The sequence below is a fragment of the Gilbertella persicaria genome (assembly GCF_025201335.1).
Source record: "Gilbertella persicaria strain CBS 190.32 chromosome Unknown B0P05scaffold_37, whole genome shotgun sequence".
Lineage (NCBI taxonomy): Eukaryota > Fungi > Mucoromycota > Mucoromycetes > Mucorales > Choanephoraceae > Gilbertella > Gilbertella persicaria.
Genome location: NW_026251998.1, coordinates 121,862 through 146,855, shown reverse-complemented (window position 1 = coordinate 146,855; position 24,994 = coordinate 121,862). Strand labels below are relative to the sequence as shown.

Here is a 24,994-nt window from a genome sequence, read left to right as displayed (position 1 = left end):
CACCATTTCCGATTATAGACTGCACACTAAGAGAAAAAAAATATAGCGTCAACAAAAAATAAAGGTTGCACACCATCAGGATTTCAACTGCACAGTTGTGCAGTCTTAGAGAGGCTCTTTATTCAAACATACTTGTAACTTTGAGTCAGAGTATCGACAAAATCCACAAAGATTTTCTAAATAGACGAGCATCAACTATCCTCGAAGTCAAAGTCTCCCTTCGACAGTTTCTCTCTTTCCATCTCACCTTTGACCATGGATCAAAATTGCTCGATAGGTTTAGGCTCAGGAGAATATGGCGGAAGGTACACACATCCATATCCTTGGCTGAACATTAGCTTTTCAATTTGATATGAGACGTGTAAGAGCATCCATGTCGATCAAGTACATCCAAAGTATCAAGAATGAAATAAAAAAAGACAGGCACCTTATTCTATCAAGACCTCTCTATAGAACTGCAGCAAAATATTTATAGCAAGATATACATTGTCTTTTAAACAAGATCTCTACAGCTGCTGTATAGATCTTATAGTGCCACCTCTTAGAGGTGTTTGTTTTTAAAATGGTATAAATACATTTTATTGAAAAAAAAATCGTGTGGAAAAAAATAAAGCAAAAATTAAATTCTGGAAATTAAGCAGAGCATGAGATACATAAGCAATATTTGTATTGTTACTTACATTAGGTTATAAGAAAGAGCAGAAAATAGAGAGGAGATAAAAGAGAAGCAAACTAGTAGCATATATGAACCAGCTTACGTAAAATATTGACATGGATACGAGGAAGTAGTTGAATACCACTTTATCTTGTCAATTGCATAATTGCTTCAAATCATTACATGCATACTACTACACAATATGACCAACTAATACTAAGTTGTGATTGATGTTTAAGGCTGTAGCATCAAGTAATGATTTTTTCTGCTTACATTATCTTGAAATAAACATCTCAACAAATTATCCACAAAAAACTGAGCGCATTTAAGTATATAAAGGGCTTTTGGATCATGATATCTTTTTTACTGAGTTTGAATGAAAAAACTGGGCTAACTTTTATTTCAGGTCAGTGTATAATAAAGGAGAACAAAAAAAAAACCAAAAACAATAATGATAATGCATAAATAGAGAAAAGGGGAAAGAAATAATGAAAGAAGAGAAGAGAAAAGAAGTTAAGATATTTGATCTAGATTTCTCTTCAAGCTAGAAGACCTTGTCTTGTTTTGTGAAAGCAAAGCTTTCAAGACAGAGAAAGGAAGGGTTGGCGAACGAGGAATGTCCGAAGAGACAGAGTTCAAGCTTGAAGAGCCAAGGACAGTACAATGATTTTCGTAAATTTGGCAGATTCGATAAACGGTATCAATCTGACCAATGAGCATAGTGAAGCTTGTTGTTCTTATAACAACGGCTCCCACTGTCTGAAACCCAACTGAGCCTTTGTTGTACTATGTCTAAGCTCAAGCTTCATGAAGATACAGATCTTATAAAAGTTGATCAAAAAATCGACTTCACGGCTTGAGCTTGATAAGGGTTTAACATCACCGAAAAGACTTGTATACTTGCTGGTATAGAGTGGTGGCAAGTACGTATCCACTCGGTAGTCGGGCCTACCAGAAAGGAGATGAAGATCACCATCCGCTACACCCAATTGATTAGGACAATAAGCGACTACATTGGCAGAATATTTACAAATTCCACGGATTAGAGGATGCATGAAAGATGACTGTACGTGCATCTCTGAACGTTGAATGCTCACGGAGGTCAAATTAGCTTCAATACCAAGAATGACATTGATAATACATTTAGTAAAGCAATCTGTAGTCTCGCTTCCAGTGCAGGCCATATCTTTGATGAAGTCAAAGCGGTTGCTGTAATCATAGCTACTCATGGTCATGACAATTCTGCTTTTTTCTTGTGTATCTGTCCTCTTCTCATTTGTGACCAGAGAAGCAAGCTGCTGGTCGTATAAATTGCCATTAAAAGAGAAAGGAAGCTTGCTATTTTTGACTATTGTCAGAATCCTCAAAAGAGAAAGCAAAGCATCAAGATCTTTTGAAAGTTTCGGAGGAAACCTACCACCAGTCTAGTAACTGAAGCGAAGAAATAAACATAATACTGCAAAAGCTGAAAACGAAGGAGTTATAAAAGCTGTAAAAGGCAGCCATTGCTCTGTTGCTGTGAGCTGAGTGATTCACGTCAGCCGCGCTCTTTCAAAGTACTTCGATCAATCTTTCCATATGTATTCAACCGACATTTTCATTTAGTATAAATATCTTCAGTTCTTTAATCGATAGAGCATTATCTTATATCTTATTCAAGCAAGCTTAGTCTTCAATTGATTTTCTCTTCTTTATTTAAAAGTTACTCAGTAAATCTAAAGTCCATCCTCGACTTTTTTCTTTTGCTAGAAAAAAGTATGCTCAGTAATTCTTTAAGGCGTAAAGACTCTTTTGTGTTATTTCCATATTTTTTTTTTGTTAAGCCACTAAAGGTGGCTATTTGGCTATCCGCGAAGTGGAATCAAATAATTTGAGTCTTTTTATTATTATGAACTACGAAAGTTTATGTACTAACTATGTATTCAATACGAATTCTGAGTCTACATTTGGTTCTGAAGCTGAAACTCAGTTTCATATGTTCGCTGACTACAGCTTCAAATGGAGCTACTGAGAAGCTTACCTCGCTCATGTTAATTTGAGTAAGGTATTCCCTACACCTATGTCTTTGTGACAAGCCCTAATATCCTTGACTTCTATAGATAACGCTCGTTATCAAGACAAAGTGCTATTCTCTATAGGAGCTGGCCTTGCAGCACTATGGCATTATCACTGGTTATGCTTCTTCGAGGAAGAGCTGTGGAATTCCACAGGAGCACTAAACTTATGCTTGGATAAATTCCAGCATATTAATCTAATTGTTGCTTAAAATATTGTCAATAAAGTTACACTAATATATATATATATAAAAAGAATGAAATGCATACACGTTAAGGTGACTATTTTATAATAAGGATCGTGTCAAATTCTGTATATAAGGACTAAAGAGAGACATGTTTTATTGTAAAAAAATCAATATTTAGAGTACCCCCTCTCCTCTAGCCTTAATGACGGCAGCACATCTATTAAACATACTTGAAACAAGTGTATGAAGGTATTGAGGATCAATATATTCCCATTCGTGCCTCAATACCTGTTCTAATTGTTTCAAATTCTTAATATCACTCTTGCGCTTGTGTATACGAAGTTTCAAGTATGGCCAAATGTTTTCAATAGGAGTAAGATTAGAGCTCTGGGCGGGCCAAAAATTAAAGGTTGCAACCATACTCTTTAACTTATAGAACTTGGTATGAGGCGTTGTCCTCTTGAAAGATGGAGTCCTTTTGGGTCGCAGCTGTCTCCTTTTCAAGCCAGGGAAGCATATGGCTTGCTAAACGCTGCATCTTGGTTGATGGTGCCATACTAGACCACTAAAGAACCTACCGCATTCATAGTTACTCTCATAGCATACGCGATTCACACAGTCTATGACGTGCCAACATTTTTTCTATCACTAAGCAAAAAAGATGATTTATATGGTCATTCGCAGACTGTGAATGATACAAAACAGCTTTTCCGAAAGAGTGTATATTTCTTTATTTTAATTAGGATCAGTTACTCTTTCTTTTTTCGTTTCTTTTCTTGGTGCTTTTGATGGGTCTTGGTATGTTGAGATAAGTTGTCGGATCGGGAAAACTTCTTTTGACAACCAGGAAAAGTACAAGCAAAAGGTCTTTCCAGCGTGTGTATGCGCATATGTCGCTTCAAATGCTCTAGTCTCTTGAAGCGGCGAAGACATTGTAGTACTGGACATGCATGTGACTTGATACTGGTTTGGGACCTCTTTGTAGTGCTGTACTGAATGTCTGTTTGAACAGAGTAAGGAAATGCATAGATTGGGTTGGGTGAAGGTGAAGGTTGGTATGAATCAGGTGGTGATATTTCATGATTTAATAATGATAAAGACGCGGCTGAAGAGACTGGGCTAATAGGAGGAGAAGAAGAGCACTTTGGCATATCAAAATTTAACATGCCATAATTTTGAAATGTTGTGTTACTATGATTATTTCTTGTAAAATCTATCATCTTATCATATAAAAATTAAATAAGTGCTGTCCTTTATGATAGACATACCTCTGAAGATGAGTGATGATGCAAATGGGTATTATAATACACACTACTAGATCCAAATTGTTGTGATACTGCTACTACTGCTGCCGCTGCATTTGCCGCAACAGTACTAGCAACATGACAATTTGAAGTCAGAATGTTCTGTTGCTGAGGTTTATAGTGATTGGCCAATAATGAAAAGGAGCTACTTGGATCATCACCTGTGGTTACATTTGGCCTTGTATCGCTCTTCTTCTTTCGAGCAGCATTTTTAATTTTAGTGTGCGTGCGGTAATGAGCGTGAAAGTTGTCTGAGCGGCTGAAACTTTTACCGCAACTAGGGAAATGGCACACATAAGGTCTTTCACCTGTATGGACCAGCATGTGCCGCTTCAAATGTTCATAGCGTTTGAAACTCCAGCCGCAAAATTGAAAGTGACATACATGTTTATGTTGTTGTCGTTGCTGTGGCCTTTTTTATTTCTAGGCATATTTTATAGTCATGTAAGGTTGAAGTAGAAGGTGATACAAGAGGTGTCAAAGGGGGAGATACAACAAGAGATTTGCTAAAGTGACATGGGACATAGGTATGGTTCAACATAGCAATACTAGGCAATCGTTCTGATGAATACGAATAGTGTGTCATGATGATAAATGAATAAAGAACAAAAGAAAATAAAAGTCTACAGAGATTTTATATCCAAACTGACATTTTGATTTATGACAAATTAAGCATTTGTTTATAAAAAAAGAATAATGAAATCAAGGGCGCTAATATAAGAAAGAAAGAAATCATGTCAATATAAAGCATACTTGTAGTACATAAAGTATGATCGACCAGACAAATATTTGATCGTTCTAGACTTGTAACATAATGCGTAAAGTTTCTTTCGTTTGTAGGAGCAGTAATATATAAACTTTTTTTTTTACTTTTTTCTACATAAACAAACATACGACTCCTTTTTTCGTAATTTATCTAAAATCAGCATCAAGAATGAACCAAATAAGTTTGTGCTTTATCAACCTATTCTTTAATGTATGATTGGCGTGTTTGGCATGAAGAAATTTATCAGCAAGTATAAAAAAAACTACTTTTTTTTAGACTCAAAGAATTCATCATGTACATGATGCATATATTTCTTCTAGACTACAATACAAAGAAAACACGCCATTTATCTTCAAACAAAAATTCTTAAGGATATTAAAGGAGTAGAGCAAGCTAATATAAGCTACTCTTTTTTTTTTTCTATTTCCATTATTTCCAAATATCAAATATGCATATTGTTTAATTGAAAAGGGCTTTTCGTTGTCTTGAACATATTCGTTTCTTTATAAGAAAAGGGACTCTATTTTGACAAGTTATGTTTAACCTTATCATTGTATAAAAAACCATTCTTTCATACACTTTAATAATCCAGATTGCATAAATGAACCGTACACTAATTGGGATGGCTTTGCACACCAAAAAATAAATAAATAAATAGATAAAGATTGCGCATTTCACCAATGAAGAGCTCTTTCAATTCATGCTGTAAGAAATAAAGCATGTTTCAGAGAGCATGTATCTTGATTTCTTCAACGTTGATTTTGAAGTAATGTCGGGAACAATAGTTAAGTGTCAAAAAATATTCGGACCGGATTTAACTCCCTGTGCGGCAAATCAAACATAGCAAGCAAGAAAGGAAAATGCTCAAGTAGCTACTATGCATGGAGTGAACAAATGCAAGATGAAATGGGGCAAACAGAAGGAATCCTCCTCTTTTCATATCTAAGAGTAAGTCTCTATTGACAGATGGATGGATGACTCATTTTATATAGAATGGCTAAGGACCAAAAGACCACCCAAAAGCGTTCCACCCTCGCTGATGTCGTTACCCGTGAATACACCATTCACTTGCACAAGCATGTCTTTGGTCGTTCTTTGAGAAAGCGTTCTCCCCACGCCATCAAGGCTGTCAAGGCTTTCGCTCAAAAGGCTATGGGTACCAAGGACGTTCGTCTTGATCCCTCTTTGAACAAGGCTATCTGGTCTCGTGGTGTTAAGCACAACAACCACCGTATCCGTGTCCGTATCGCTCGTAAGCGTAACGATGATGAAGATGCCAAGGAAAAGTTGTATTCTTACGTTACCTACGTTCCCACTGCTGACTTCAAGGGTAAGAGTGTGTAGCATAAGTACGTGATCTCTTATTCTTTTTTTTTACAGGTCTCCAAACCGAAGTTGTCGAAGATGAAAACTAAATCCTTTCTTTGAATAAAGTAGGATCATAACAGCATGTTCATTTCTGGATCGTTTTATTAAGGTTTTTCTTGAATTGTATAGTTTTTTGTTTTCCAGAATCCTGAGGTGCCTACATTGACAGTAGGCAAGTGTTGTGCTGTTGCGGGTATGCGTATACTTTTCAATGGACTCTTCTTCGTGTCTGTATCGTCGTCTTTAGTCAATGTCATTTGTGTGGGCAATGATTGCCAGTGTACCGTCTTGCCGATATGTGTTAGTTATCAACTTGTATCTGTTTCTTTTACCTGTGCATGTGTGCCCAATTGAGCATACTCAGAGAATGGAATGATTAGACTGCTATTTCTCCACTTATCATAAAGTGCTCTGGTTTGAGGATTGCCGACAATTTCATAAGCAGCTTTGATTTGCTCAAACTCTTTTGTTTCTAAACAAAGTCATATCAGCCATAGCTTGCAACTAGTGTCTCTTACGTGAAAGGGATTTGTCAGGATGGTGTATAAGTGCTAAACGTTTATATTCGGTCTTTATTTGCTCTGGCTTTGCATGATGGTGAATAAGAGAATAAAATACAGTCAGTATATATTACCGAACTTGTGTCTACGCAGTTCAGAATAGCATATAAATCCTCTTTTTCTTTCTGAATATCAAAGATAGACTGCATAAGAAGAAAAGAAAAAGAAAAAGAAATAAAGCGTGAGAAAAGTTTCTCCTTTATTCTATACAAGCAGTTGCATTTTTTTTTTTTTGAAAACAAGTGGCTACATGTAGGAGACAATTTACCCTTGAAAAGAAGACTGAAGGCTTTTCAAAACATCGTTTTGTCTGTTGTCTTTAGAGTTCACCCTTAGAACAATTTTAATGTATATTCTGCGTCCTTTGTCATATACTTGTAATGAAATGAACAAATATCGCATGCATGTTATTGTTTGTTGTAACAAAGTTAATGATTCTAAATATTGACAGCAATCGTTTTACACACATCGGAAATCAAATTGATACCGATAATTGTCTTCAGCATGTAAGAGTGTGTTTATTCATCATAGAGATGACAAGAATTGCTTTATTCTACAGCAGTTCCTATGTTTGCTTAGTGCTCATGAGAATATGGGTTCCCTTTTTTTTTCGCTCATAGAATAATCAATTTATTTCCTTTGTTTATTAAAAATGCCTTTAAACGATGCAGAGATATGATAAATACAATCAATTGACTTCAAAAGTTAGAGAGCTTATTAATTAGCTGTAGTTATTGTCGATCAAAGTAAATAATTGAGCTTTTATCAAAAAACTCATGATGTTTGTCAAGAATAAGCTAATGAAATTGAGACTAACCTTTAGATGTTATTAGACATTCTGAAAAAAAAAAAAAAAAAAAAAAAAAAAAAAAGAAAAACACTTGGTATGTCCAAATAGCAAAATAAGGCTTCGAAGATATCGACAAGAGTTGTTCTAAGAGGCTGAGTATAGATTAATATACTCAATTTGAAGTTGTTGACATCGCTGAAGAGTTGACTATTGAAATTGATAGCCAAAAAAGAAGAGTAAGGATCAAAGAAGATAAAAAGGGACAAAGAGACAAGTTTTTTTTTTTTTTTTGTGATCCTTGCTATGTGGCTAAAAAGCACTTAGAGAGAAGACGCACATAGGCGGTGAACATGTCTTACTCCACCCAAAAAAAGTGCCATTTTTGCGAAAATAACTGTTATAAACTTCTCAGCAAGTTTTAAATTATGTTCATTCTGTAATACTTTTTCTTGATATTATTTAATCTTTTATCTTTAATTTACATGTATATGATGAATTATTGTTTTCCTTGCGTAGGAAACATAATGAAATGTAATCAGCTGATAAAATACTTGTGATAAAAGTAAACACTTCATGCACTCTAATTTCCACCGATAAAATATATGTATATATATATATTGACTCTAAAAAGATTTAAGCTGTAAGTATCCTATAAAGAGGGAGTAAAAAGAGAGAAAGCAAGCTCAGTTGGTTAGAATATTTTTTCAGCTGATGCTGTTTTGTTGTTGTTTGTTACTTTTCATATGAAGTATACGTATATATAATAAATCAGTGTCTTTTAGCACAAGATGTTATTGATTTCTTTAGATAATTCAGAAGTAATTGTATCTATTGAAGTGATCATACTTTTTCTAATGAGCAAGTATATTGACATAAAATCTACGTCAAAGATGACATTGAACTTATCAAAAAACAGACAAACACATGGACTTGTATAATCACACAAAGGTAGTATACACCCTGCTTATAAGTACATATACATTTCAGATACCTACAAACAACGTTCACTAATATATATGGCACGTTTGGAGTTGATTTAGACAAAAAAAGCAACCTATACAATTTGACCAAAATGGCCTTTCGACCCAGGGCTACAAAAATTGTCTGTAAATTCACAGTGAGGTGCCGAGAAAAAGGCAATGCTCCAAAAAACAACCCCTTTTGCGTAAATATTCATTATTAAAATAGAAAAAGTAATTGCAGTCATTTTATAATGATCTATCAAGTTATTTTTAACTAACCGTTTTATAACAATAAACGGGTATCATTGTTTATCACATAAGAGGATTAAGGTGCCTAATAGCTTCGGCATCGTTGAAATGGGCATCATTTTTGGAGATAATCACATATTGCAGTCAATCTCTTCCACTCACAAGATAAAAATAAGCATGTAAATATTCTTAATAGAGGGTACCTACTTATCTCTGCTATTCATGATTCACTAAAGGCAAAAAGCGAAAACCAGAACAGAACCAGAGCAAAAGCAAGCCCCCAAAATTGTTGATTAAAATATACTGAAAAAAGTGTTCCCATCATCATCATAAGCGGTGATAAAATAATTATTTTGCATGATAACCTTCTTCCTTTATGTCAAACAAAGACTTTTCACAATTATTGACAAAGGCGCCTTTAAAAGAAACATCACTTCGACATAGTTTGGATCATATAAGACTGTCTTGGAAGAACAAGGCTATACTCAGTAAAACAGACGCGTATGAGATAAGTTGGTACAACTTGATTCCCGAGACGATACAAACAAAACTAGAACAATGTATGTTGAATGTGTCTTGTCTCGATCTCATCATATCATCATCATCATCATTAGATCCTGAGGCTAGTCTAAGAATATGGTATACACACAAGCTATATGTCTTGTTGACCAAGGCCATGTTGATCGTGGATCAGTCTGGATTAAAGGTAAGCAGACATGGGCTATACCTAATCTCATCAAACCTATAGATGGAAGTATCAGTACAGGATATGATGGTTTATGATCAACCCTTTTTGTTTGATGTACGGTTGGATCCATTTGTATGTGTTATTGTGAGTGTACAGGGTCATATACGATGGATTCAACATGACAAGTTTCCATCAGACTATACCATCCCAATAACTGATGGCATCACTACTGTAAAGATGATAAATATGGAACAAATCTTGCTAGGTACTGTATCGGGTGATATCTATCTTTGTCATAAGGATGGGTTGTTTAAATTTTATAAGCAACAATCTTGGTTTGATGCATTCATGCTGACTGGATCGTATCATTTCTCCAAAATACCCTCATTATCTGAACAATTCAAGCAAGACCATGGATCTATTACTTGCATTCAATTTGTAAACTCTATTGCTTATATCAGCACAACAAAGGCAATTCATTTATGGAACATGGAAAAGCATAAAATACAGGTACAAAACAAAAGGAAAGTGATAAGATGATGAATTATGTGTAGTATATAGCACATTGTATGATAGAAGAGACAATTAAGAACAAGATCAAACAACATATTCCAGACTATTATGTTAAAAAAGACCTTCAATGCGAGATTGTGGGCATGAATGTACATAGGTAAAACAAAAAGAAAGAAAAAGATAAACTCATCGTTTACTAGTAACCGAGATATTGTGTTGTTGATCTCCTATAGTTTACCAAATATGCAAGGTTATGTTCAGTACTTTGTGATCAAGTGTCAATTAGAAAAAGAACAAGAGCATTTAGTAGCACACATTATATGCGGTCATTCTTTAGCCTTTACGACATTAAAAAGAAAAGCACATTTGATCTCTACTAAAGATATTGCATTTGTATCATTTAAAGATACAGTCATAGCTACTAGTATTGACAAGACATCTATCTTTGAAGCGTCTGTTTATGTTCAAGATCAAGTGCTTTATACGGAAATAGTGCAAGAGAACACAGTCTTAATCTATACAAGGCAACAGGGTGCCATTCGATTTACAGTGGATGTTGACAAGATACTAAGTTCATGGCTAACAGAGTAAATAACAAGTGACTTGTAGTCTATCATTGACACAAATTATCGTAGTAATATGTATGCTAGAGCAGTTAAAAATATTGTAAGTCTGATGAGATAATGCATGTATTTATAACTTTATAGGAAGAAAGTGATACTCGTATCTTTCAATCCAAGTTGGAACAAGCTGTATTTTTTGGAGATGCACCTAATGTAAGTGAAGCAATGGGAAACTACAGAGTTAATAATTCCCCATTAAAGTCTCCTTTACAATTCCCCATACGCCGTCAAAATCAAGAAAATGTATCTCGAGCTGCTTTAGATTTATCCAACTCTATTTTGAATGGACAATGCCGGTTCCTCTCTTTGGATATGGATTTGAGTACATTTAGTTGTGCTCAATACTATTTTCAGAAAAGAATCTATACTGTCTTGAAAGAAAATGATATATACTCATGGGTAAGTGAGTATGATATAAAGACAGTCTAACACTTGTTATAGCTTTCTAAGCAGGATCGATTCAAGTTATTTCAAAGAACAGAGACAAGTATCGTCTGTCATACAGTATCAAAATACATGGCTAAAAGGTAACATACTACTTTATGTTATTATTGTCTTATTGCCTTGTTTTAGTCAACCTGATCAAGAATTAAGAAAAAAGTTGCTTCAAATAATGCATTCTGTTTCTTCAAGTCAAATACAAGATCTTGAAGAGCAATTACGTTATTTCTTTAAAAGAGAGGTAGATATCTCACTAGAAAGACATTGACTTATATAAAAGCATAGAGTGAAAGTGTAGTCCATTTGTTAAAAATGGTTCACATCGAAGCTTGTTCTGAACAGCCAACAACAGATTTCTTTTATTATGCTATGAAACTGATGGTGGCAAGTAAACAATGAAAGAAAACACAAGCTGAATTATTTCTCCTTAGAAAGCATTGTCTATAGCTCATTATTTTGAAGATAAACATACGCTTGAATATGACATGAATACAACTCAACCATCTATAGCAGGTATGTATCGAATCAAAATAATATGCCACTTACTTGAAGAAGCCATGTTATGCGATTATTTGACTCGTTTATGGATCAAGGGGTTTGATATGGACAGCCAAGATACTGTGCAGTTTGGTCATTCAGAAAGAGCTTCTTTACGTCCAATGGTGGATATTGCTTCTCTCTTACTGAACACTCTTTCAAAACAAAAGACTGAAGAGTAAGTTGTATGGGTTGATATTAAACTCATCTAGTTTCTTAGTGCTTATCAGATATTTCGAGATACTCGCCACCTTGTCTTTCACAGACTACTTGAAGATCAAGATTTGATTTGCAAATTGGTAAAAAAGTATGGTGGTGCCTCTAGTCTTGTTCAAATAGTACAAACCTCAGCTCAGTCTGTTGAGAAGAAAAGAGAAAGACATTTAGCATATATTCAGCATTTGGGATATCCTTATTTCAGTTGTTTATTACTCTATCTCTCTCAAAAAGGTAAAATAGTGTTTGTATCTATTGATACTTATGTGTGAAGATCAATATGATCTAGTGGAAGACTATAGCACTCAATTCAACCAGTTTGTCGCTCCATTCTTGAATCAATACCCTACACCAAGAATGGCTTGGATATACTACCTTCATCGTAAGGATTACATTCAGTCTTATCAACAACTCTTATTATGCTTCAAGACGCATTTACCAAAAGAAGAACGATTGAATATGATGGCATGGAAGACATTACTTGAGAAATTAATAAAGTAGGTTTATTTTTTAGGTGTAGCAATCAATGCACAGTTTTCTAAACTTGTTGTCAGATCAACATAATAAGTCAATCTGACATCAAATCCAAATTGCTCCAAGTACTGAACACGACCCATATCCAGCACACGCTTGCATTTTAAACCAATAGCAGTACGTTCTTTATGATCTCTACCAGAAAAATGATGGCTAATAGGGATATAAATACATAAACACACATATACATATATGCTTGCTTACGTGGTTGCATCTTCTTCTTCCTCTTCTTCTTCTTCATCTTGGTTTGCATGTTCGTCTTGATTTTCTTTGATTTTACTACAGGTGGCCCAACTACTCATTTTACTCATTCTTTCAAATTCAGTCTTTGTCAAGCCAAGCGAGTCTAAATAACTTGTGTTTGGATACATTTCATAACGACAGAGTTGATGACAACAAATAGCAATAATAATACCCGAGATAGGTTCACTATAGACATAGATAAGCCATATATCAATCTTATCTTATCTTACGTGTGTCCCTGTGTTTCTTCATGTTGAACATAGTTCATTAGGCACTTGAGTGTGATATCAGTAGCACATCCACATAAATGCTTGGAGACAGCCACTACTTTCTTTTGATTGTCTGCAATACATTCTACTTTGGATAGATCCAAGTCTTTAATATCGATCAATTGACGTTGTACGCGAGACTTGTGTTCAGATTGACCCAGTAATGTCTGATCTACCTTGTTGCGTACGCTTTTTCTGTCGAGCAAGAGATAAGTGGCTTCTCCGTTCTCTTCATTCACAGCTCGCTTGACATAAGCAGAGAGATCACCTTTGCCCGCACCAAATTCGACAAAACAAGCTGTCTTGTCTTTTAGCATACCACTTTGTTCCATATGGCCCATCAAAGAAGACAATTGATCCAAATGTTTTGTGTTTGTCACTGTCGTTCTACAGAGGGATAGATCAATAACTGAGCAATCTTATTGGCCTATGTTACCTCTTTAGTTCAGTAGAAGGATGTGTCAATATTTCCATAGGAATAGGAGGCACTAATTGATCATGGATCTTGATAACTTTATCAATCAGCCCATTTAATTCTTCTCTACTCAATTCCTGCAATTTCACTCGAGCTAACCATGGCTGAACATGTAATTTTTGATGAGAATAAATCTTTTTTTGAAATTCGAGTTCTTCTGCAGAAAGGGGTAAAGTACAATTGACATTTAAAGCATAACAAGATGGCTGTTCTCGAGGACGAGAATTACATTTGTTTTTCATGTGATGTTCGAGATCCTTTTCAAATATCGTACTTTCTTAAAAGTCAGTATGAAAACAATAAGCTGTCTACTTTACTGTGAATTATCATAAGGACAAGGTATTCTTTTGTTATCCACATCACCCTCTTGACCACAATTCAAATGTTCCCCGCAATACTGATTACCCTTTTTAGCGGGTAAGCCACAATACCTTCTCTTTCGCATCACAAAATGATGACCTAGAAACAAGGTAAATAAATAAATGAAAAATCAAGAAACTTACATTGTTGAGGTCTTGTAGGTACAGGAGGAATAACAAAAGGTTCAGAAGTTCCTTTTGTCGTTTTTTCTCGCTTTACTAAAGGGTCTTTAGGCATCAAAACAAAGAAAGAGAGAAAGAAGAAAAAAATTGTGACAAAAAAAATAAACATTTTATTTTATTTTTATGAAAAATCAAAGGATGATTTAATCCCAACCAGAAGCAGGGGCAGCGGAAACATCTTCAGCCCAGTCAGAAGCACCAGCACCAGCATCAGCTTGAGCAGACCATTCACCGGCATTAGCAGCAAGACCAGCAGGTCCATCAGCAGCAGCACCTTCAATGGTCCAATCAGCTTCTTCGGTAGTAGCACCCCATTCGACATTGGATTCTTCAACGTTGGCAGAAGCTTCGTTTTCCTTTTCGATTTCCTCAGGATCGCGGTAGAAGAACATATCAACCATGACATCCCAAGGAGTAGTGTAGTCAAGAGTACCACGAAGACGAAGGACAGCACGGGCCAAGAGCCAGTAGATTAAACCAATGGCGTGCTTACCCTTGTTGTTGGTAGGAACAGCAACATCAATAAACTTCAAAGAAGCATCAGTGTCAGCAAGAGAGATGACAGGGATGTTGACATAAGAAGCTTCAAGGACAGCTTGGAAATCAGAACGAGGGTCAGTACAGATCACCAAACGAGGTTCACGGAAAGAACGGGTGATGTAATTAGTAAAAGTACCGGGAGTGTAACGACCCACAATGGCTTCACAGCCAATGTATCTGGCAAACTTCAAGGCAGCACGGTGGCCATAGGGACGAGCAGAGACGACCACAATATCTTGAGGGTTCTCAACAGAGGCAATGACACGAGCAGCCAAGATGAGCTTTTCCCAAGTCTTGGCAATGTTGATCAAGTGGATACCATCAGCGCGACGCTTAAAGACGTAAGGTGTCATACGCTTGTTCACGTTCTTGGTACCAATATGGACTTGAGCAGACAACAAGAGTTGAATGTCTTCTTCAGTAGGGTTCAAAATAGCAGGGACTTTGGACATGGTAATGAATTTTTCAAGCGGACGGCTATCGTTTGTTTTCTAGCAAGAGTTAAGGTGCAGAAAGAGTTAAATGGTTAGAAGGCCAAATAAGTCCAGGTGAAAAAAGAAAGGGAGGGTTCATACAATAAGCGCTGTTCTCGCTTTTAAAGATAAAAAAAAAATCTTTTTCACAGAATTCACAGTCCGAAGGCTTTTTTTTCAAACGCCACATTTTTTTAAATCACAGCAAAAAGAACCATGTTTGCATGATTGTTTGGATACAAATGAGTTTTATAGACTATTTGAAATGAAAATGACCGTTTGAGAGTATTGGTACGTTCTGTAGGAGAACTCTTGTTTAATTCCAAGTCAATGAGTGTATAGTGCTTCCTTTGCTCTAAGCAATTCATTATTTCATCTAGTACAAGGTACTCATTCTTTCATTAAAAAAAAGTCTATCTGAGATTGCCCTTCAAAAATGAAAGCCATAGCTCCATCCCTTCAAAATTAGAGCTTATATGTAATGATATGTCTTTGTTTTATGCCATTATTATTCTAATACGTAGAATTAAGCCATTGCGTGGAATGGATAACAAATGCAATCAAGAAAGCACAAGATCATTTGATATCAGCTTTGTGCAGAAAATAAAGTTTCTTCCATGCCCGTCAATTTCTGTGTCCGAAGAAATTAGTAAGCTACCGCCAATCAAACCCTTTTCAAAAGCTAAAATATCTCAAGGATATAAAAGAAAGAAAATCCAAGACACGTACATTTTCTTTTTCTTTCATTCTTTCTTTACTTTCTCGAAAATGATGAGCCGTGTCTTACTTGGTCTTGCTATTGCCTTGGTAACTCTTGAATGTTACTTGGTGAATGCTCACTACACAATGATCTATCCCACTTCTAGAGGATTCAATGAAGACACTGAACCCACTGCTCCATGTGGTGGTTTCGATTCTGTCAGCAGCTCTCGTGTCAAAGTACCTAAGAATGCCTTTGTTACTATCAATTCTGGTCATGTCTCTTACTCTTACCAAATCAATGCTGTATATAGCAACAATCCTAACACAAGTGATTTCTCCGGTTCTGCTGTCAAGCAATTGGCTCAAGGTACTCGCTCCTACCCTGAAGCTTCTTGTTTAGCCTTCCAATTTGGTAGTGATGTTCAAGATGGTACAAATGCCACACTTCAAATCGTGTACAATGGTGGTGATGGTATGTTATACCAGGTACGAAAATATATATATCTGTATATATATATTCTTTTGGCTCACTTTTTTTCTAGTGTGTTGATGTTACTGTAGACAGCTCTGCTAGCTACAATTCTTCCATGTGTTATAATGCCGATAGTTCTACTACCAACACAAGTGGTAACAGCAGCTCCACTGCTACTACAGGCTCTGGTAACACTAGCTTGGGTTCATCTGTTACTGTCACCACAGGTTTGACATTGATGGTTGCTGTCGGTATCTCATTTTTGTTGGCTTAAGACAGTCTCTCTTTTCTATAAATAAAATATTAGACAACTGCATTATACATTTGCATAAATGTTAGCAGAGCCGATAGGATTCAAGATTGACTTGTAAGACACCTTCTCCTGAAAGGGAGAAAGTAGGACAAAACCTCATTAGTATTACATCATACTCAACAATAACTATTCTCTCTCTCTCTCTCTCTCTCTCTCTCTCTCTTTCTCTCTCTCCTTGAATAACATCACTGGGAGATACATATACGGATCAGTATGCCAATGATAGGTAGAAAGTAGTTACGTTTAAACTAATTTGTTTTCTTGTGACATGTAAGACATGAGATGAATGTGACTCTGCTTCGCCCTATTTTTTTCTAAAGAATAAATATAGATTCTTTAAGCCAAGTCTATCTCTGGCTCGTTTTTAAAGAGAAAATTTTTATGCCCTTCATGAATCACAATAAACTATGAGCTTATTCAAACAAACAAAAAAAAAAAAGGTTTGCCGGTCTTCTAAAAAGGAAACTTTGCGAATTTAAGCAACGACGTTACACTACAGTCAGTTTTTTATAAAAAGAACATAAGCCCTATTTGTCGTTTGATTCACATACACCTATCACTCGAGCCATTTATCTCTCTCTCTCCTTTTTTTTTTTCTTTTTTCTTAAAAATAAAAAATAAAAAGTGCTTATCTATTCTCGGTATGTTTAAAGCAAGGTGGCACTTTCCTTGGAAAAAACGCAATCAAAACCATGACGATGACGATTCACCACCCAAAAGAGACACTTATTATCAAGAAATCCATCGAAATGCATCGATCAAAAGCACTCAAACCAATGAAACACATGTCAAATTGAGAAGCATTGGACCAAAAGCTCGTCGAGTCTTTGTCAACTTGCCCCTGCCAGAATACGAATTAAACAAAAAGGGACATCCTATTCAAACATACGCTACCAATAGGATTCGAACGTCAAAATACACCATCATCACATTTATCCCGAAAAACTTGTTTGAACAGTTTCGTAGACCAGCCAATCTATATTTCTTGGGCATGGCTATCATTCAGATGTTACCGCTTTTTGGCGTTAAGTCGCCGGCACTTACGCTATTGCCGATCTGTGCAGTTGTGTTCATTACAGCAGCCAAGGATGCCTTTGAAGATTACGAGCGCCACAAAGTCGATGAACAATATAACCAAAATGTGACTCATACCCTGCATGGTTACAAGAATACCAACTATTCAGATCAACCTCTTCAAGATACGAGACTCCCCTCTTGGCTCTCTTGTTTTCCTCAAAAGAGCTTATCAAATAAACAAACCATCAACCATGATCAAAAGGACTATTTTGAAAAGTCTTTATCAAAAGATGTACGTGTAGGTGACTTTATTTTGCTTCGTAATGGTGATAGCCTTCCTGCGGACGCTGTATTGTTATCTACATCAGATAAGGAAGGCATTTGTTTTGTCGAAACAAAAGATCTGGACGGAGAAACAAACTTGAAACCTCGCAAAAGCATTCAAGAATTGAAGCATATTCAATCAGGTGCTGACTGCTTGAATGACTGTCATTTCTATATGGAAGCAGGAGTGCCTTCCCCTGATCTTTATAATTTTGAAGGCACACTTGTCACTCTAGAAAAGAGTGGAGATCAATGGGTAAAAAAGAACAAGACGCCTATTGAAATTGATAATGTTTTATTGCGTGGACATGTATTAAGAAACACAAAATGGGCTATTGCTGTTGTTATCTTTACTGGTACAGAAACAAAGATTATGCTAAATTCTGGTAAAACACCAAGCAAGAGAAGTCAAGTTGATAAAGAAATGAACAAAGAGGTAAAGAAAACAGAGACATAAAACGAGGTGTTGACAGTTATCTATAGATCTATGTTGCATTTTTTGTACTTTTTGCTTTGTGTTTAGTGTGTGCTATCATGGCTGGTGTGATGCGGGCGCGTGAAATGAAAAGCAGTGCTTCTTCTCTTTACAATGCACAAACAGAATCGCCTGGCTATGTAGGTTTTCTCAATTTTTGGTCCAGTCTTATTATCTTTCAAAACATTATACCAATTTCACTCTATGTTTCTATTGAATTTGTGAAAACTTTTCAGGTAAAAGCATAAGGAGAAACACAAAAAGAACAGAGGTTTGAAATCATATGTTTCAATAGGCTTATTTTATCTATAACGATTTGGACATGTGGGATGAACAATCAAAAAAGGCTTGCGTGCCTAAAACTGTAAGTGAACGGGACATTCAAAACCTTATCCAACCATTTTTCAGTGGACGTTGTCTGATGACCTTGGACAAGTAGAATATATCTTTTCTGATAAGACAGGCACACTCACTCGAAATGTAATGGAATTTCGTGAGTGTACAATAGCAGGTACTCGTTATGGAGATAATGGATTTTCACCGGAGTCAGAAGGAGCTCGAGGCGCTCGTCTTCGCAAAGAAAAGGCAAACGCAACACAAAATCATGATCCATCAGAATCAGCACTCCATACGCCTTCTTCATTTCCTTTGATAGATGCGGACGAAGACCCGCTGGAAACCCATGATGACAAACAAGCAGATGAAGAAGCAAAACACAAAAGACAGCAAGCCATGGACGAATACGAATCTGTCTTAAAAGATGTGTTTGAACCAACCTATTCATCACTTGATATCAACCGACTTTCTTTTGCAGATGCTCAAGTCTTTAAAGACATCAAGACGGCAGACATGGATAACAAGGACACAAAATCAACAACAATCAAGGAATTCTTTATGGCATTGGCCTTGTGTCACACAGTCATGATTGAAAGAATTGGAAAAGATGGCAAAACAATTGAAGACGAAGATGAAGATGATTCAGAAGAACTGAATCGCTCGCAGCCTAAAATAGGCGACTACTCTATAATGGCTAATGATGTAAGTCAAGGCGAAAACGGCTCTACCTCAAGACCAGACAGCTCTTCTGTAGAAGACAGTGAGACATTGGATGAAACGAAAGGACTTGCCAACAAGGTACGCAACGGTAGCAGCAAAATTCTTCAAGTGCCTGGTCTTCGCAACTTGAAAAAGTCCAACAAGAAAGACAGAAAAGGAAAACTAAAGCGCACAAAGAGTCGAGGAGAAGAGTTTGATAACATCACAAATGGAAATCAAACATTAGATCGAGTGGATCCTACAGTCAAAATACAGATTGATTACAAAGCTGAATCGCCCGATGAAGCTGCCTTGGTGAATGCAGCAAAAAACGTAGGTTTTGCGTTTATTGGAAAAAAAGGAACAACATTGACACTTGATATACTTGGGAACGAATACAATTTTGAACTGCTTGATGTACTCGAATTTAATTCAGATCGAAAACGAATGAGTGTTGTTTTACGTAGGCCAGAGCCATGGAACGATATCATTTTATACTGTAAAGGTGCTGATAATGTCATCTCGGAAAGACTGTGCAAAGACGAGCAGAGCAGTGAAATTGTTGAAAAGACATTTAGCGATGTAGACAAATTTAGTGAAAGTGGCCTTAGAACATTACTTCTGGCCTACCGTAACTTGGAAGAAAACGAATACAAGCAATGGAAAGTCGAGATTGATGAAGCAAGCACAGCAACAGAAGACAGAGCTAGAAAAATTGCCAACATTCAAGAAAAGATAGAAGTCAACCTCAGGTTATTGGGTGCTACGGGTATTGAAGATAAACTTCAAGAAGGCGTTCCTCAATGCATTGAAGATCTTCGCCGTGCTGGTATCAAAGTGTGGGTATTAACGGGTGACAAATTGGAAACAGCTATCAATATTGGCTATGCAAGTAATTTGTTGGATGTGGATATGAAACTTTGGACAGTGCGTGGCGCTGAAACTTCTGAAAAAGTATCACAAAATCTGGAAAACACATTGGATCATTTGAAAAAAATAGACGACACTTTACATGAACAAAATGATAGACAAGAACATGCACTTGTGATTGAAGGGTCTGCTCTCTTGCATATCTTTGAGTCGGATGCTTTAAAAGCGATGCTCTTAGAAATTGCTATTCGATGCAAAAGTGTTATTTGTTGTCGCGTAAGTCCACTTCAAAAAGCTTTAGTTGTACAGCTTGTGCGTAAATATCATAATGTGGTTACTCTGGCTATTGGCGATGGAGCTAATGATGTAAGTATGATCCAGGTGGCTAATGTTGGTGTTGGTATTGCAGGTCAAGAAGGTGTACAGGCTTCCATGGCTGCTGACTACGCTATTTCGCAATTCCGTTTTCTTCACAAACTGCTTCTGGTACAAGGCCATTGGAGTTATGCTCGTATATCTGAAATGATTCTAAATTTCTTTTTCAAGAACGTTTTTTGGGTGTTTCCCTCTTTGTGGTATCAAATCTATAGTGGATGGTCTGGAAATATTTTTTACGATTATTCCTTCTTACAACTTTATAACATCATTTTCACAATTGCACCTGTTGTTATTCTTGGTAAATATAAAACAAAAACTGCTTTCTTTTCTAATAGCTTGTAATAGGTGCGACTGATCAAGATCTTACCTCTCCTTATTTAAAGCACTTACCTCAAGTGTATAACATTGGCATTCAAAGAAAACTGTACACTAAATTTAGATTTTGGTTGTATTTTTTTGATGGCGTTTGGCAATCTGTCGTCGTATTCTACGCATTCTATTTTCTCTATATAGGTGGCAATCCAAACGCTAATGGCCACTCTGAATCTATGCTCCAATTCTCAACGTCCGTTGCAGTTACAGCCATCATTCTAGCAAACATCATGCCAGGATTCAACACATATTATTGGACTTGGTGGCAATTCTTCTTTGTCGGGCTTGAAATCCTCATTGTTTTTCTTTGGGTTGTTATTTACGGTGCTTTCCCTTCTGTAGCAATCTATGGTATGGCTGCTATGACTTTTGGCAGTGGTACGTTCTGGATGACGTTTTTGCTGGCGATTGTCACTGCTTTTTTGCCGCGTTATGTGGTTACATTTGTATCTCAATGGTGGTTTCCTAATAATGTCGCAAAGGGTCGTCAATTTGAACTTTATGACCGAATGATGAGAAAGAAGAGAGCAAAAGAAATGCCTGAGAAGATCAACAAAAAATTTCCTGGTTTCAAATATCTCATCTGCTATCCTTTTACGGGCAGCAAGAGTCAACGTTACGAATAGCCCTTTGCTTTCTTATTCCCCTTTAATATATACTATAACTCTTGTACCATACTTTTAGCTAAAAAAAAAAAAAAAAAAAAAAAAAAACTAAATTTTTAGCGTTGACAAGTGACATTTAGCATAAATTATCACGTTTTTTATATTTTAATGCAAAAGTAAAAAGATGAAAGTTCACTTATAATATGTCTCGTAAAAAGAAACTTACAATAGTAAAAAAAGAAAAAAAAGAAAAAAAAAGAGAGGGGCTAACTAAAATGAAAAGACACCAAAGGGCATCATTTAAGCGATTGTTAAAGGTGACGGATTAATATCATTACAGAATGAGTAAAAGTAGCTTTCTTTGAAACCAAAAAGATAATGTTAGACGTTGGACAACAACTAAAATGAGTCATTCTCTTTCTATTTATTCAATGCAAAAATAGTATTTCATGATGTTCATATTGATAAATATATATATATATATATATCTTACGTAATCATTCGGGTAAAGAATTATGCTGAATCAAATGTTCGATTTGACCTCTAGAGTCAATATTAATAAGACAGCAATCATGTTGTGTACTTCTTGGCCTTCAGAAGAGATTCTCTCCTCTCTCATATGCGACAGAACTAATTTTCAATTGTTTTTTTTAACTAGTTCGGAGCTTTAATTGCATTTTTATGTAGATCTGTAGAATTAAAAATATCTCTCATGCTTTCTTCCGTACCAAAAACAAAGCATAAAACGTATGCTGAAGCGGCACGTCTTAAAAACGTGCCCCTCATCCACAACGATATCACTCCTCACCTAGAAGTGAATGATGATATTACTCGTATTTTGCAAACCAGAATTTATCGCTCCTCTCGCTCAGACGGAGCATACCTTTCCAATGTTACTGAATGTAAAAAACAGTATACTGATCAACGGTGTATGGTCGAGTTAAAGAAACAACACCCTAAAGTACACGCTTGTATGGCTCTTAGTGATGGAGCAATTCGTTACCTCGAAGTTTACGTGACTGATGCCAACGACGTAAATGACATCGCTCGAACTGGTATCTATTTCAGTGAATCAAAGCTGCAAGTACTTCCTTGCAAAGCGATTACCGACCAATCACAAGTCATTAGGTTAAAGCTCTCTCATTTGCCTATGTTTACTTCAGAAGAGGTACTCAGTGGGCTTAATACTAGTTTAGCAATTTTTGGAACCATCTTAGATATTGGAATTACCACCGAGAAGAAAACCGGGTTCTTTATGGGTAGCGGATATGCAGTACTTGACGTATATCAGCCCGAGAATACTCCTCCCTCCATGAGGTTTCAACAGCTAAGTCACCAGATTAGTTGGATGGAATCAAGTACTGAAGTCTTCCGAGCCACTTGGAACAACATGCCAATGTGGGGCCGATATTGCCATCAAGATGGTCACACCAAATTTACTTGTGAAACTTCTAGAGCTCGCATTTTATGTTACTCCTGCCATGAACAAGGACACCGATCTTACGAATGTCCCCGAAAGAATTCGACAAACATCCCAAACAAGAAACAGGACAGAAAAAACAGGCAAGTCTTTTGAACGTAAGATCACCAACCGTGCACAGTCATCCGAGTCCCCAGCACCTAAGGAAGACCAACCTCATGTCACTGCAATGAATAATACTCCAGAGAAAGAACACTCAGAGAAAGAGGATCCAAACGAAGAGGACATGCACATGGATGACAGAGTGGAATGTACTGATGACGAAAATGACCTTCGATATTTGGAGGAAATCCAAACCTATGTTGACACTCTAAAAGGGTATAATCCTGCCCAAATTGAACAGGCTTTCGCGGAAGTGCAAGCAGCTAATGAAATTACCCCTTTCCAAGCCAAAGGAAATGATGGTAACTTATCTATTATATGATGGCGTCTCAATAAAGAAACTGCACGAGCAGAAGCATTGATTACATGGTACAACAATCATGTCCATGTTGAACAGCAGTCAAACTCACCCAGTATTCATCCCCGTCGATCAACTTGCACCCAGAAGGATGATGGCCTCTTCAAGGAGGTCAACCAAACCAATCAATAATTAAATGAATATGTCGAAAGATATTATATGCCACTATGCTTCACTCAATGCCAACAGTCTGGTTAAATCCGGATCACCTGAGACTCAATCCAACTATATACGATTTCTGAAATCGAACAAAAAATATGATATTATATGCTTCCAAGAGACTCAAGCTCGAACACCTGACCTTATTCAATCCTTAAACATTCATTTTCAACCACAATATTCACATTGGACTAAACATGTCGGTATTGTCTCTTTATCAACAAATTTTAAAATTACACTCATTAACACAGACCATGTTTATAATGATGATCGCTTTCAACTATGTCGAATTGATCATCCTCAACAATTCTTTGAAACCTTCTATATACTGAACATATATGCTCCCGCACAATTGAGATCAACACGACGAGAATTTTTCGATAGGTTAACCACCATGCTCTATGATCAACAAGATCGAATCGATTTCAATCGTCTGATCATATCTGGGGACTTCAACTATTCTCTGCTACGACCACAAAGCCTTGCTAGCGCGACATCGTCAGCATGGCTTAATTTGTTAGATGTCCACTTTTCGAATGCAATGCATATGAATGATTTAACCGAAGTACCAACCTTCCAAAGAACACAACAGCAATCGATAGTGACTTCAGTGATCGATTATATATATTTGGGACAATTTTTGCAGCCCCAGTTGAAAGACACTAGCATCACTCGTCTGAAGGCAGCATGGTCAGATCATTCGATACTAGATATGACATTGGTTGTGGGACAATCACCAACGGGACCTGGATTGTGGAGAGCAAATTCCGCCTACTCGAATCATCGTGAATTACAACAACAAATTCATAAGAAAGTATTCAATTTACTACACTATTTTCGACAGTTTGAACCCTCACTTTCACCGGCGGAAAAATGGGATCGAGTGAAAGCTGCTACCAAGAAAGTAATTAAAAATTACAGTTATGAATATGTGAACTGGAGGAAGAAAACGATTACACAATTAGAAAAGAAGCGTAACAAGATTTTGAGAGGAAAGCCGACACCTGCTTTAAGATACCAGTTAATTGGACCTATCAATGCCAAGTTGGGCCAATTGCAAGAAGAACTAGTGGAGATAGAACGGCTTAAGGCTGGTATTAGATGGCGAGAAAGAGGGGAAAAGGATGCTGGATATTTGAAGAACCTATACAAACGACGGTCAGCACAGCAGTATATGGCGTCTGTCCAGAGACCTACACCTCATGGCACCAATATCGTTACTGTTAAAATCGAGATACCAGTGGAACGAACTTCGGATCCCATCGATATGCGTGAAGTAGTAAGAGAATACTACCAACAGTTATACACTCTAGACCAAGTCGCCGACAGCGAGATAGATCAA

At 36.5% G+C, this 24,994-nt stretch overlaps 10 protein-coding genes across 10 annotated transcripts; 4 read left to right on the top strand and 6 right to left on the bottom strand.

Moving 5' to 3' along the window:
* Nucleotides 1-1,040: 1,040 nt before the first annotated feature.
* B0P05DRAFT_553056 (uncharacterized protein) lies at nucleotides 1,041-2,126 on the bottom strand. The gene has a single exon (XM_051579530.1). The coding sequence runs from the start codon at nucleotides 1,888-1,890 to the stop codon at nucleotides 1,393-1,395; it is 498 nt and encodes a 165-aa protein (XP_051432216.1). The 5' UTR covers nucleotides 1,891-2,126; the 3' UTR covers nucleotides 1,041-1,392.
* A 1,520-nt stretch (nucleotides 2,127-3,646) lies between these two features.
* On the bottom strand, nucleotides 3,647-5,008 carry B0P05DRAFT_639736 (uncharacterized protein; the record flags this gene model as incomplete). The annotated part of the gene is made up of 2 exons (XM_051583725.1): nucleotides 4,166-5,008; nucleotides 3,647-4,117 (listed from the first exon to the last, which is right to left on the bottom strand). The coding sequence occupies exons 1-2, from the start codon at nucleotides 4,523-4,525 to the stop codon at nucleotides 3,647-3,649; spliced, it is 831 nt and encodes a 276-aa protein (XP_051432215.1). The 5' UTR covers nucleotides 4,526-5,008.
* A 1,082-nt stretch (nucleotides 5,009-6,090) lies between these two features.
* Nucleotides 6,091-6,420, top strand: B0P05DRAFT_553053 (ribosomal protein L31e-domain-containing protein). The gene is made up of 2 exons (XM_051579529.1): nucleotides 6,091-6,297; nucleotides 6,348-6,420. Exons 1-2 carry the CDS (start codon nucleotides 6,120-6,122, stop codon nucleotides 6,380-6,382), a joined length of 213 nt encoding a protein of 70 aa, XP_051432214.1. The 5' UTR covers nucleotides 6,091-6,119; the 3' UTR covers nucleotides 6,383-6,420.
* B0P05DRAFT_553051 (dnaJ-like protein subfamily C member 12) lies at nucleotides 6,421-7,077 on the bottom strand. The gene is made up of 3 exons (XM_051579528.1): nucleotides 6,970-7,077; nucleotides 6,854-6,920; nucleotides 6,421-6,807 (listed from the first exon to the last, which is right to left on the bottom strand). The coding sequence occupies exons 1-3, from the start codon at nucleotides 7,042-7,044 to the stop codon at nucleotides 6,644-6,646; spliced, it is 306 nt and encodes a 101-aa protein (XP_051432213.1). The 5' UTR covers nucleotides 7,045-7,077; the 3' UTR covers nucleotides 6,421-6,643.
* A 2,105-nt stretch (nucleotides 7,078-9,182) lies between these two features.
* B0P05DRAFT_553046 (uncharacterized protein) lies at nucleotides 9,183-12,745 on the top strand. The gene is made up of 16 exons (XM_051579527.1): nucleotides 9,183-9,456; nucleotides 9,511-9,602; nucleotides 9,645-10,094; nucleotides 10,139-10,254; nucleotides 10,298-10,684; nucleotides 10,733-10,763; nucleotides 10,805-10,873; nucleotides 10,922-11,119; nucleotides 11,162-11,247; nucleotides 11,294-11,402; nucleotides 11,447-11,545; nucleotides 11,593-11,674; nucleotides 11,717-11,876; nucleotides 11,919-12,148; nucleotides 12,189-12,411; nucleotides 12,469-12,745. Exons 1-16 carry the CDS (start codon nucleotides 9,273-9,275, stop codon nucleotides 12,476-12,478), a joined length of 2,526 nt encoding a protein of 841 aa, XP_051432212.1. The 5' UTR covers nucleotides 9,183-9,272; the 3' UTR covers nucleotides 12,479-12,745.
* B0P05DRAFT_475579 (methyltransferase TRM13-domain-containing protein) lies at nucleotides 12,418-13,880 on the bottom strand (the record flags this gene model as incomplete). The annotated part of the gene is made up of 5 exons (XM_051574848.1): nucleotides 12,418-12,601; nucleotides 12,653-12,877; nucleotides 12,922-13,347; nucleotides 13,397-13,708; nucleotides 13,753-13,880. The coding sequence occupies 5 exons, from the start codon at nucleotides 13,878-13,880 to the stop codon at nucleotides 12,418-12,420; spliced, it is 1,275 nt and encodes a 424-aa protein (XP_051432211.1).
* A 184-nt stretch (nucleotides 13,881-14,064) lies between these two features.
* Nucleotides 14,065-15,078, bottom strand: B0P05DRAFT_553037 (ribosomal protein S2, flavodoxin-like domain-containing protein). Its single transcript, XM_051579526.1, has one exon. The coding sequence runs from the start codon at nucleotides 14,967-14,969 to the stop codon at nucleotides 14,121-14,123; it is 849 nt and encodes a 282-aa protein (XP_051432210.1). The 5' UTR covers nucleotides 14,970-15,078; the 3' UTR covers nucleotides 14,065-14,120.
* Nucleotides 15,025-15,564, bottom strand: B0P05DRAFT_553036 (uncharacterized protein). Its single transcript, XM_051579525.1, has one exon. It carries the CDS (start codon nucleotides 15,356-15,358, stop codon nucleotides 15,185-15,187), a length of 174 nt encoding a protein of 57 aa, XP_051432209.1. The 5' UTR covers nucleotides 15,359-15,564; the 3' UTR covers nucleotides 15,025-15,184.
* A 194-nt stretch (nucleotides 15,565-15,758) lies between these two features.
* On the top strand, nucleotides 15,759-16,438 carry B0P05DRAFT_475496 (uncharacterized protein; the record flags this gene model as incomplete). Its single annotated transcript, XM_051574843.1, has 2 exons — nucleotides 15,759-16,178; nucleotides 16,235-16,438. The coding sequence occupies 2 exons, from the start codon at nucleotides 15,759-15,761 to the stop codon at nucleotides 16,436-16,438; spliced, it is 624 nt and encodes a 207-aa protein (XP_051432208.1).
* Nucleotides 16,439-16,922: 484 nt separating this feature from the next.
* On the top strand, nucleotides 16,923-21,641 carry B0P05DRAFT_553032 (uncharacterized protein). Its single transcript, XM_051579524.1, has 5 exons — nucleotides 16,923-18,254; nucleotides 18,302-18,529; nucleotides 18,589-18,657; nucleotides 18,702-20,874; nucleotides 20,922-21,641. The coding sequence occupies exons 1-5, from the start codon at nucleotides 17,121-17,123 to the stop codon at nucleotides 21,572-21,574; spliced, it is 4,257 nt and encodes a 1,418-aa protein (XP_051432207.1). The 5' UTR covers nucleotides 16,923-17,120; the 3' UTR covers nucleotides 21,575-21,641.
* The last annotated feature ends 3,353 nt before the right edge of the window (nucleotides 21,642-24,994 follow it).

What these genes read in the sequence shown, in the direction of transcription:
- B0P05DRAFT_553051 (XM_051579528.1), bottom strand. Translation starts at nt 7,044, where the DNA reads ATGCAGTCTATCTTTGATATTCAGAAAGAAAAAGAGGATTTATATGCT. An exon ending in ACTGCGTAGACACAAGTTCG is followed by an intron (nt 6,921 to 6,969) that starts GTAATATATACT and finishes CATCATGCAAAG; the next exon opens with CCAGAGCAAATAAAGACCGA. An exon ending in TCCTGACAAATCCCTTTCAC is followed by an intron (nt 6,808 to 6,853) that starts GTAAGAGACACT and finishes GACTTTGTTTAG; the next exon opens with AAACAAAAGAGTTTGAGCAA.
- B0P05DRAFT_553037 (XM_051579526.1), bottom strand. Translation starts at nt 14,969, where the DNA reads ATGTCCAAAGTCCCTGCTATTTTGAACCCTACTGAAGAAGACATTCAA.
- B0P05DRAFT_553032 (XM_051579524.1), top strand. Translation starts at nt 17,121, where the DNA reads ATGTTTAAAGCAAGGTGGCACTTTCCTTGGAAAAAACGCAATCAAAAC. An exon ending in ATAAAGAAATGAACAAAGAG is followed by an intron (nt 18,255 to 18,301) that starts GTAAAGAAAACA and finishes AGTTATCTATAG; the next exon opens with ATCTATGTTGCATTTTTTGT. An exon ending in AATTTGTGAAAACTTTTCAG is followed by an intron (nt 18,530 to 18,588) that starts GTAAAAGCATAA and finishes ATGTTTCAATAG; the next exon opens with GCTTATTTTATCTATAACGA.
- B0P05DRAFT_553036 (XM_051579525.1), bottom strand. Translation starts at nt 15,358, where the DNA reads ATGAATTGCTTAGAGCAAAGGAAGCACTATACACTCATTGACTTGGAA.
- B0P05DRAFT_553046 (XM_051579527.1), top strand. Translation starts at nt 9,273, where the DNA reads ATGTCAAACAAAGACTTTTCACAATTATTGACAAAGGCGCCTTTAAAA. An exon ending in AAAATGATATATACTCATGG is followed by an intron (nt 11,120 to 11,161) that starts GTAAGTGAGTAT and finishes CACTTGTTATAG; the next exon opens with CTTTCTAAGCAGGATCGATT. An exon ending in ATGCTATGAAACTGATGGTG is followed by an intron (nt 11,546 to 11,592) that starts GCAAGTAAACAA and finishes ATTTCTCCTTAG; the next exon opens with AAAGCATTGTCTATAGCTCA.
- B0P05DRAFT_553056 (XM_051579530.1), bottom strand. Translation starts at nt 1,890, where the DNA reads ATGACCATGAGTAGCTATGATTACAGCAACCGCTTTGACTTCATCAAA.
- B0P05DRAFT_553053 (XM_051579529.1), top strand. Translation starts at nt 6,120, where the DNA reads ATGGGTACCAAGGACGTTCGTCTTGATCCCTCTTTGAACAAGGCTATC. An exon ending in TCCCACTGCTGACTTCAAGG is followed by an intron (nt 6,298 to 6,347) that starts GTAAGAGTGTGT and finishes TTTTTTTTACAG; the next exon opens with GTCTCCAAACCGAAGTTGTC.